Source organism: Diospyros lotus, chromosome 4 (assembly GCF_014633365.1).
Source record: "Diospyros lotus cultivar Yz01 chromosome 4, ASM1463336v1, whole genome shotgun sequence".
NCBI classification, from domain to species: Eukaryota; Viridiplantae; Streptophyta; class Magnoliopsida; order Ericales; family Ebenaceae; genus Diospyros; species Diospyros lotus.
Genome location: NC_068341.1, coordinates 7,783,792 through 7,795,158, shown reverse-complemented (window position 1 = coordinate 7,795,158; position 11,367 = coordinate 7,783,792). Strand labels below are relative to the sequence as shown.

Sequence of the window (11,367 nt, the reverse complement as noted above, 5' to 3'; positions counted from 1 at the left end):
TTTGTACCTTTGAAACACACACACATATATATACACAAGTATAAATAAATAAATACGAATATACATAAATAGATATATGTACACAAACATATAGAGATATATAAACATAAGTACATATAAATAATGCGCATATGTATATACATAATTGCATGTATATACATGTACATACACTTGTATATTAATAATATCTAAATTGCATAACACTGTAAATAACATGCACATACATATATACCTTACTATATAACATATATGTATTTACATATATATATACATGCATACATATATATATGTATGTATGTATGCAGATGCATATGTATAGTACATATATATACACATATGTATGCATGCACATACATTCATGTATATGTATATGTGTATGCATATACATATATACATACACACATGTTATATATACGTGCATATGTAATATATGTGTATCTATATGTACTTATATATACATATATAAATACATGCATGTATATACACATTAACGATGATGTACATATTGTACATATATGTACATATGTTTTATTATAGGCCAAACTCATTTTTCTTCCTGGAACTTTTAAGAAAAGCTTATCACTTTTCTGAATTTCAAATATGACATATTTGAATACTTTAATCTTTATAATTTAGATCTATTGATTATCTAATTTAATTTAAAATAATACATAAAGTTACATGTAAGATGAGATAGAAAAAAAAAATAAACAAAAGAAAAGAACAGAAGAATTAAGAACAGACCAAACCAATCCTTCATTCCGCCTTTCCTTTCACCTTCGGCCATTGTCTTTAGTCCCGTCTCTTGTCGACCCAAATGGAAAAACTAAGTCTCCCGTTAGCAATCGATAGTTACAGGCAATATGAGCTAAAAAGAACAAGAAAAAAAAATGAAGAACGGAAGAAAATTGACCAAACCAATCATCCATTCCACTTTTCTCTTTGCTTTCGATCATTGTCTTTACTCCGGTCTCCCGTCTCTTGTCTACCCAAACGAAAGAACCATGTCTCCCTTTAGCTGTCGCAATCTAGACCCATCCCAACCCTTTATCTTTGCTCCAACCGAAGACCCTAGAGTCGCAACCAACCCATCATTCATCTTCTTTGATTGACAACCCGCAGTCAATCCATCCTTCCATTTCCTCTTTGTTTCAACTAACAACTCGCGACTAACCTACATTTCTCCATCTTTTTTGCTCCGATCAATAACCCATGAGTTGCGACCTACCCACCTTTCATCTTCCTCTCTATTCTGACCGACCACGACCGAACCACCATTCTCGTCCTCTTTGGTCCAACTAGCAATGCATAACCTATTTATTGGTGAGTTTGTAATTCAATAGCTGTTAAGCGTGATGTTTTATTACTTTATTTTGCTATTTTGTTTTCACGTGCCTAATGACATGCACATTTATTACATGTTCAATACTGATTAGATAATTAGATAGTCAATAGATATAAATTATAAAAATTAAGTATTTAATTAATTAAATTTAAAGTTCAAGGAGATAATAGGTTTTTCACATAAAGTTGAGAGGAGAAAATATGGGTTTGCCATTTTTATATACATACATATTTATGTATCTATATATACCTATGCATATATATATATGTGTGTAGATATATTTGTATGTATATATATGTATTATGTACATGTATGCAAGCACTGTATGTATATACATATGCATAAATATTTGAACAAATATATGTTAGAATAAAATAATTTTAAAAATGTGGTAATTAAATATTAAAATTTAAAAAAATATATTTTTATTTTACAATAAATATTTATCTAATCCATTTGTAATTGATCCAAATCCATTTATATATAAATTTGGTATATTTAAATTTTAATGAATTGGAATCAGATCTAAATGGATCTAGACTGAATCCTAAGAATCTAAACCTTATAAATATGGGCGAAAGCATAAAAATATCCCTATACTTTACCAAAAACATTGTATGGCACTCCAAACTTTTAAAACATTAATTCCATTAGCCACCTCTACTCCAAAAAAGTAAAACTATTAAGTAGTTTTTTGCTCAATCAGCAAGCTGTGTAATAGCATGTGATGCTTGTGTTCATTCTAGGTTCTGGAATCTTCAGGGTTCTGTTAATTGTAGTCAAGATTGCATGGGTATTTTCAGCTTCTTTTCTGTTCTCATTACCATAATTTTCTTTCTTTCGCTTTGGTTTTTCTTTGCTTTTTTTTTTTTTTTTAAAGGTTATCGTTTTGTCCTGTTATTACTTATCCTCTTCTGTACTTGGCCACGATATCAAATGTTTTGCAATTGTTGCAGGCTAGCTACTCAGGAGCACTTGGTTTCGCATGTCCTGCCCTTGTTAATTTGTTCGAGCTTATGATGATATATAATGATGCTCGCATGCAAGAGGAGGGTCTGAAAAGAACTGTTTCGATCTCTTGCAAAGCAACTTGATGTTCTGGTGATTGCGTTTGTGCCTTGATTTCCTCTTTATCACTATTTGAACAGTTACCACATTTAAGTCTTTCCAAGCTCTTGTTGGCTTACCTCCTCTCTGGAGACACCATTCCTTTTCATGTATGTGCACCAAAAGTATTGACATATAAAGCATAAACTGATTGTATACTGATTTCTCTGTTCTCTTGCTTTGTAAGAGAATACTTCTGACCAGAAAAGGTTTTTGGCTGGGAAGTGCATTGGTTTTCCTGGGTCATTGACCAGCTTACTAGTGAATGGTCCATTGATATTCTCAGAGAGGAGTCATATCTAATTTGTCTGTCATATTAGCAAACTTAAAACATATTTTGGGAACTCTTGGAAATTTGTTTGATGCATCTTGAATCTGTCTGTAATTTGAAAATTTGATTAAACTTGTTTTAACGATTAATGTGGATGTAGCAAGTCCATTTTGGTTAATCATTTATACATACAATGCATATATACAAAGCAAAAATTAACAACAACAACCCCCCCCCCCCCCCCCCCCTCTTTTCTTTCTTCTGATAATTAAGTAGAAAAATTTGCCAATTTTACAACCTGCAGAAACACATGAAAACTAGACCAGTTTGGACATGATACTAGGTTGTTGAATTATTGAATACCCAACTAATTGAAAAGCTTAAGATAGTAGAGGGAAAGTGTTACATACCTTTTATTTCCATCATAAATCCATTTATATATAAATTTGGTAGATTTAAATTTTAATGAATTTGAATCAGATCTAAATGGACCTGGACGAAATCTTAAAAGTCTAAACCTTATAAAAAATGGGGGAAGACATAAAAATACTACTGTACTTTACCAAAAACATCGTATAGCATCCCGAACTGTCAAAACATCCCATTAAACATCTTTAATCTAAAAAAATGAAACTATTAAATATATTTTTTCTCAATCAACAAGTTATGTAAGAGCACACGCTAGTGAACGTGTTTAGTAAGGACACCCCCCATCTCTCTAAACGGCATCTTCTCAACTCCTCTCTTTTCGGTTGCGTATTCTCTAACATCTCCTTTCTTTCTCTCTCTAATGTTTTTTGTGAAGAATCATCTTCTCTCTCGTCCTCGGAATCAAATAATGACAAATGCAGCGAGGTTCTAGACATGAAAACAGAAGCCTAGCCACGATTAATTAACATCCATCAAATTAAGAATCAAAACCAGATATTGAGATTAGACCCGGATTTACCTGCCTGTGGTTCTTGGGGGGGGGGGGGTTATAGGACCAGGATTAGAGGAGCGTAATCACCGATACTTGGATTATTAAAAAAAAAAAATCATCAAAACTAGATAAGAGTATCGAGTGATAGTCAATTCAAAAGCCACTAATGGCAACCATTAATGAGACTACACAAGAATCGAGGAAAGAGGTTGAGGTTTGCAGGGGTCCGGCGATTGTGCCTTGAATAATTGCTTAATTGATGATTTTGTTTTCAGTGGGTTTGGATCTTGAGTTTTTTTTTTTCTACAAACTATAGGATTTTTTATTTTTTTCTTCTGCAAATTTAAATACTTATACATAGAATTATGGTTGAAATGAAATGGTTATGGTGTTTGAAGTAACTCTCCCATTTGAGTTTTGCATTTGCTTGGCCATTCATTAATTAAGCATGGAGTAGTGACCTTTTAAATTCCAAATTCACAAAGGGAATACACAATCGGAGAGAGAGAAGAATTGAAAAGACGCCACCAAAGAGAAAGATGGAGCTAAAGAGATGTCGAAAAGAAAGAGAAGACACAATTGGAGAGAAATGAGGAGTTGGGAAGATGTCGGAGAGAGAGAGGAAGCTAAATATAGATGTCGCTAGAAAGAAAGATGGAGTTGAGGAGATGTCGAAGAGAAAGGAAATGTCGGAGAGATAGAAAGGAAGTTGAGAAGACATAAAAAAATTTAATGGAATTTAAATTTCTCTTAAATTTTTATAGCCTTTTGCCACGTTACACATGGTGCTCTCTCGTTAATCAAGTCCATGAGATTTCTTCACGTGCATTTCATGCTTTCAAATTATCCTTAATCAATATCTAACGAGTATTTAATAGTTTCTCTTTTTTAGAGTAGAAATGTCTAATAAGATGTTTTGAAAGTTCGGAATACCACATTTTTAGTAAAGTAAAGGGGTATTTTTATGCCTTCCTCTATAAATATAGATCAAATCCAAACTTTTAAAAGACCTAATAAGGATCCGCCCCTACATATATATCAACAAGAGGGGTGCTAAATGATCAAGAGTTAAGATCAACCCGGCAATTCCTTATCTTGATAATATGCTTCAAAGAATTTGAGATAGAAAAATAACAATAAAATTTGCTCTTTTTTTTTTTTTAAAGAAAGTGAAAATTTTTATTAGATGAGAAGAAAGATATATCACAAAGTTTTCTAATAAAACTTCTCATTAGATGATAACTTCATACTTGTTATGAAGGATGAGTTATCTGCACCCTAAACCATCCTTAACAACAATATATATATATATATATATATATCATCCATAGATACATAGCTCAAAGCTGCAGTAAATTTGTGAAAACTGGATACATGCAACATACTTTTAACAAATCAAAATAGAGAACACCCCACCAAATTTGCATAATATAGGGGAAAAAAGAACCCATTAGCGAGGAAAATAATTAAAGTTTGAAGCCTTGCCTGTGTTGTCACTCATTGTTGTATGATATAATTATGTAACACTATATATTAACTTTTACTTAAAAGTGTTAAGTTAAAAATAGTTTATATTCTTTTCACCTTAATTAATACCACTCACAGCTTTAGTTGAAAAATGAGTTACGAATTCATATGGCCAAGTAATATATCAAAAATCTTTTCGGTAGACTGTATATAAAAATGAGATTGAAACTGTGATTGTTTGTGATATTATTATATATATATAACTTGTCAAAATATTGTTCAAATAAGAAAGAAAAATGAAACAGACATGGTATAAGAGTACATGAATGAGCAAAGGGGACCGGGTACGTAGAAGCATGCATGAAATTATGTGTAAAAACAAATTCAATGATATTATAATTAAGCAAATAAACCATTTGAAGTGAAAAATGAGCATTTGAACCACCCCCCGGGGGGGCCTAATGGAAAAAATAATTATGTTCAAGCCAACATGCGTTTGCTATAAATGCATATTAAGTATATATGTGGTGGATTAATTAAGCGAGTTGATCACCATAATTAATTGGAAGCTGTAAACCATTTGAAGTGAAAAATGAGCATTTGAACCACCCCCCGGGGGGGCCTAATGGAAAAAATAATTATGTTCAAGCCAACATGCGTTTGCTATAAATGCATATTAAGTATATATGTGGTGGATTAATTAAGCGAGTTGATCACCATAATTAATTGGAAGCTGTAAACCATTTGAAGTGAAAAATGAGCATTTGAACCACCCCCCGGGGGGGCCTAATGGAAAAAATAATTATGTTCAAGCCAACATGCGTTTGCTATAAATGCATATTAAGTATATATATGTGGCGGATTAATTAATTAAGCGAGTTGACCATAATTAATTAATTGGAAGCTGTACGCATGAACCAGAAAGCTTTCGTACGTAACCTAAAATGCATCCACTGCATGCATACCCTAAGACAAGATTTTTTTTTCTTTCTTTCTTTCTTTTTTTATTTTGAATAATGATATTGTTACGGAAATAAACCGTCGATCAACTGAATTACAAACTATCAAAAAGACCCTTCCTTTAGTGGCCATATCTTTCAAATATTCAACACCAATATAATCTTGATATATTGTCTCACAACTTTTCATTTATCTTTTCTAAGAATTAAAATTCATATATATAATCACCTAACTTTCTTGACTTTTGGTGAGCCCCTATACTTTAGCGTTACACAAAATTAAGGGTTATACTTGGCGGGATTGAATCTTGTAACTGAGGCTGGCGGCTTCAAGTCAAGAAAACAATTAATATATAAGCCATCTGCAATGAAACTTTTGATAGGGAATAACTTTCAACCCAATCGTTCGACCTGATTTAAAGCCTACAATCATGCCATTGACTGGAGAGACCCGTACATATATATATATATATATGCAACCTAACATTAGGCTATTTTATCTAGTCTGAATTCTAATGGGTAACTTGGATTTTCAGAGCAACCAAACAATAGTAATACTGGCTCATGATCAGTATTGAAGTAGGATACAAAACGCAACAGAGAATGGTACCAGAAATAGTATTGTTAATGTCAAGGTTACAAAGTTAACCTAAACCCATTATTTTGCTAGATATATTTGCTAGTTCATCTCATAAATTAGACTATAGTAGTGTTACAAAGTTAATTAATTAACCTAAACCCATTATATATTGTTGGGCTCATATTAATAAGAGATCTTAAATATATATATATATATTGATCACTAGTACTTCTAAGTGAAAAATCTTAGTTTTACAATTTTTTCATTAATTAATTTAAAAATAAAAATGAAAGAAATAAAAGATAAAAGGGTAAATTGTGTTCAGACAGTCTATGCTTTAAGCCATTTAGGACTTGTTTGATTTATGAGCTTTTTACTTGACTTCTGATATTGAAAGTCCGTTAAAAATTCTAAATGTTTGGTTGCAAAGTTATAATCAATTTTTCAAGTGAAAAGTTCAACCCATTTTTTGGGTTTCTAACAGCATGCATATGCACTTTAAAATGAGTTTTTACTGAAGGTGTCATTTAAATTTTACCTTAAAATAATGTAAAAACTAAGTTACAACTACCCATTGATACTTAATAAATTTTAATTTAAAATATTTTATTTTTTATTTAAAGACACAGAACACACTACCTGTGTCCAAAATAAAATATATATAGCATGCAGGAAGAAGTAAAATGGGTGTGGAATATACATGCATTATTAATGAGTATTTGTGGAAGTCAAAGTCTTGGTCCTAAAGCAGGGGAATAGAATAAAAAATAAATTAAATTAAGCAACTAATAATATCTCCCTCCTAAAAAGGAGTCTCAATTAACTGAATTCAAACCAACCCAAACCCCACTCCCCCCGCTCTTTCGACATGCGATTCATCAAATCCATCATTCTTCTGAATAATTTATGTTTAGCTTTTGATGGGCACCGATTTCTCAGCTCAATCCGAGGCATGCTGCAGCGCCCTCGACGCCCGCCAATCGCGCCCATTCTACTCAAAAGCATGATTTCGGAACAAATGGCCGTTACTTTTCCTGTTTTTCCGTCATGCTTTCATTCTTCTGGTTTGGTCGCCGCCTTTTTACAGCAGAATCTCCGGTAGACAAAAACACATTATCATAGAGCTCCTCCCAATCCATTATATAAAAGTGGACCAAGGCGCACGGCAATAATTAATTAATTAATTAATATTCTTTGTTCAATATAGCAGGTATTCATATTAAATGCAATGAGTGTATTTTTTATGTCATTTGTTTATATTTTGTGTGTACAGTTAGTATGTTAGACAGGACATATAAATAGGGGCAGGACTCTTCTTGGTCTATTCATTGAATGAACGATGTATTTCTTTCTACATTCCCCTTTTGTCTCAACAATTTATTTATTATTGAGTGATGGTTTGGATATATATATATATATATAGTTGGTGAATCTTGTGAATTTCGGTTATAAATTAGATTTTTGATCCACTTAAATTTAGGTGCTCATATGCTATATAAAATTAATAGATTTAAGTGAAAAATTAATGACATCTTATAAATAATGTCGCATTAGAATATGAGATTAACTAAATTTAAGAGAAATATGAGGTCACCATAGATCGATATAGAGAGAGCAATATATTATTAATTAAAATTGCGAAACCCTTTAATTTAATGTGTAAATCAAGCATGTCTAGACATGAATTTAAAAAATATACATACATGCAAACCTAGGAGATAAACCCTGATTTAAATAATTAGACTAGAGTAAACAAAGTGGCTAAGTTAATTATTACCAAAGAAACTAATTGGGTGATCAAAAAGCCTAATTTAGCGTCGCGGAGAATTGGATCCCACGAGCCCTATATAAAGCTCATACGCTAATGCAAATTAGTCACCTCCCAAATACTAGCTGGCCATTGATACAAGCAGCAAGCTAGTCTTTTAGTTAAGCATAAAATCAATGGCTTTGAGATGGGCAGCTTTCCTTGCCCTTGCCCTTGCCCTGGTGATGCTGGCAACTCATGGGCAAGCCAACCCCATTAACTACAGAGAAGCCTTGGCGAAGTCCATTTTGTTCTTCCAGGGCCAGAGATCAGGGACGGTGCCCAGGGGCCAGCAGCAGCAGCAGATCACTTGGAGGTCCAGTTCCGGCCTATCGGATGGCAGATTAGCCCAAGTACGTATCGTTTTGTCAATTTTTACGTCTTAATTTGTTCTATTTTATTATCAATCTGTTTGATTTGACTCGTTAATTAATCCAATAAAAAGAAAAGTGAAGAACTGCATTCGAAAAATGAAAATCGAAAACCCAAAATCATTTTCTTTTGGTTTTATGTATGTGATTAAAATGTGGATTATGTGAGGCAGGTGGACCTAACGGGAGGATACTACGACGCCGGAGACAATGTAAAATTCAACTTTCCGATGGCCTTCACCACTACCATGCTGTCATGGGGGGCACTGGAGTATGGAAAGAAGATGGGCAGCGAGTTGGGAAACGCAAGAGCCGCCATCCGATGGGCCACCGACTACCTTCTGAAATGCGCCACCGCCACTCCCGGAAAGCTCTACGTCGGCGTCGGCGACCCGAATGACGATCACAAGTGTTGGGAACGGCCGGAGGACATGGACACCGTCCGGTCCGTCTACTTTGTCTCTGCAAGTAATCCGGGCTCCGACGTCGCCGGGGAGACCGCCGCCGCCCTCGCCGCCGCCTCCATGGTCTTCCGCAAGATTGATCCCAAGTACTCAAAAACTTTATTGCGGACTGCCAAAAATGTCATGCAATTTGCCATTCAATATAGAGGCGCCTATAGTGACTCACTCGGCCCTGCGGCTTGCCCATTTTATTGCTCCTATTCTGGGTATAAGGTATGCACAATCCATCACATGTAGGTTATAGGTCAAGAAAAAGTCTCAAGCCCGAGTCTTCTTCGATGATGAGAAGCTTTTCTTTTTGTTTTTGGGGGCATGTGACATGTCGGGTTTAAGGGTGAAGGCATTTACACGTGTCTCTTACTTTTAATCATCTCTCTCTATCTGCAGGATGAGTTGGTGTGGGGAGCTGCGTGGCTTTTCAGAGCAACAAACGACGTTTATTATTTCAATTTCATAAAATCTTTAGGAGCCAACGATGCACCAGATATATTTAGTTGGGACAACAAGTATGCAGGTGCCAGTGTGCTCCTAGCAAGGGTAAGTTAAACAGAGCATCATCGACTCGACGCCACTGATGATTTTTCATATAGGAAGCTTCTTGCATTAATTATAATTTTAAATCTTTTATTATTATTCTTTACACAGAGAAATCTGGTGGACAACGACAAGAATTTTGAACCCTTCAGCCATCAAGCAGAAGATTTCATGTGCCGAATCCTTCCCAACTCTCCTTCTTCAAGTACACGATATACACAGGGTACGTACGTACGTGATTCTTAATTCTTATTATTATTATTTGTTATAAATGCTAATTAAGTTCTATATATATATATATATATATACTTATATAGTTTATGTAATTTGTGTCGATATTATTATTAGTAACGGACGTGTGCTGCTCATGCAGGAGGATTAATGTTCAAGCTAAGCGAAAGCAATCTGCAATATGTGACATCCATAACCTTCTTGCTTACAACCTATGCCAAGTACATGGCATCCTCAAAGCACACCTTCAGCTGTGGGAATTTGCCCGTGTCCTCCTCTACCCTTAGGACCCTAGCCAAGAGTCAGGTGGACTACATTTTAGGGGTAAACCCTTTGAAGCTGTCCTACATGGTTGGATTTGGAACACACTATCCGCAGAGAATTCACCATAGGGGATCCTCATTGCCCTCGGTGAGGGCCCACTCGGAGTCCTTCGGTTGCGAGGGTGGTTTTCATCCCTTCTTCTACTCTCTGAACCCCAACCCGAACGTTTTGGTCGGAGCCATAGTCGGCGGCCCAAACGAGAGCGATGGCTACTCCGACGATCGCACCGACTATAGCCATTCTGAGCCAGCCACCTACGTCAATGCCGCCATAGTTGGACCATTGGCATTCTTTGCAGGGAGCAAGACCCCTTAGTTGTGCCTCCGTAAATACAGTCAAATGTTCTATGCTTCTTCCATTCTAAAGTTATTAATGAACGAAGGTGAAAAGAATACCTTCATTTTATCAAAAAGGCTAACATGTGGTGTTTAAATAGACAATGACACCTGCTCTAATTATATTACTACTAACCTAACCACACTAACCGTACAAATTAATAAACCAATACAACAGATACACGTAGGATATTTGTTACTCTCCCTCTAGACATAGACTGTGGATATCAAGAACTACCATCTTAGATAACAAAAGAGATAACCTTCGCTACCGGTAGAAGCTTAGTTAATGTATTTGTCAACTAATGCTACATTCATATGGGAAGAAGTTTAATAAAATCATCAGAAATCTTGTCCCGAACAAAATGGTAGTTCAGCTCACTGTGCTTCGTACGTTCATGAAAAATTGAGTTAATAGCAATATGAACAACGACTTAATTATCACAAAATAATCAAGCAGGGGATGAAGAAACAATCTTGAAATTTGATAGTAACTGAGTAATCCAAACTAACTCACCGACAGTAGACGCAAAGGCTCTATACTCAACCTCAACTGAAGAATGTGAGACTATACTTTGCCTCTTAGCCTTCCATGATACCAAAGAATCTCTAAGAAAAATACAAAAACCAGTAGTTGATTTTTGGTACTC

General features: G+C 34.7%; 1 protein-coding gene across 1 annotated transcript; it reads left to right on the top strand.

Annotated features, from left to right (window-relative positions):
- The first annotated feature begins 8,538 nt into the window (after nt 1-8,538).
- Nucleotides 8,539-10,794, top strand: LOC127799008 (endoglucanase 9-like). The gene is made up of 5 exons (XM_052332681.1): nt 8,539-8,811; nt 9,003-9,506; nt 9,681-9,830; nt 9,939-10,050; nt 10,201-10,794. Exons 1-5 carry the CDS (start codon nt 8,596-8,598, stop codon nt 10,695-10,697), a joined length of 1,479 nt encoding a protein of 492 aa, XP_052188641.1. The 5' UTR covers nt 8,539-8,595; the 3' UTR covers nt 10,698-10,794.
- Nucleotides 10,795-11,367: the final 573 nt, after the last annotated feature.

Coding starts and splice junctions, on each gene's coding strand:
- LOC127799008 (XM_052332681.1), top strand. CDS start 8,596: ATGGCTTTGAGATGGGCAGCTTTCCTTGCCCTTGCCCTTGCCCTGGTG. Junction 8,812..9,002: donor CGGATGGCAGATTAGCCCAA/GTACGTATCGTT, acceptor TATGTGAGGCAG/GTGGACCTAACGGGAGGATA. Junction 10,051..10,200: donor AAGTACACGATATACACAGG/GTACGTACGTAC, acceptor CTGCTCATGCAG/GAGGATTAATGTTCAAGCTA.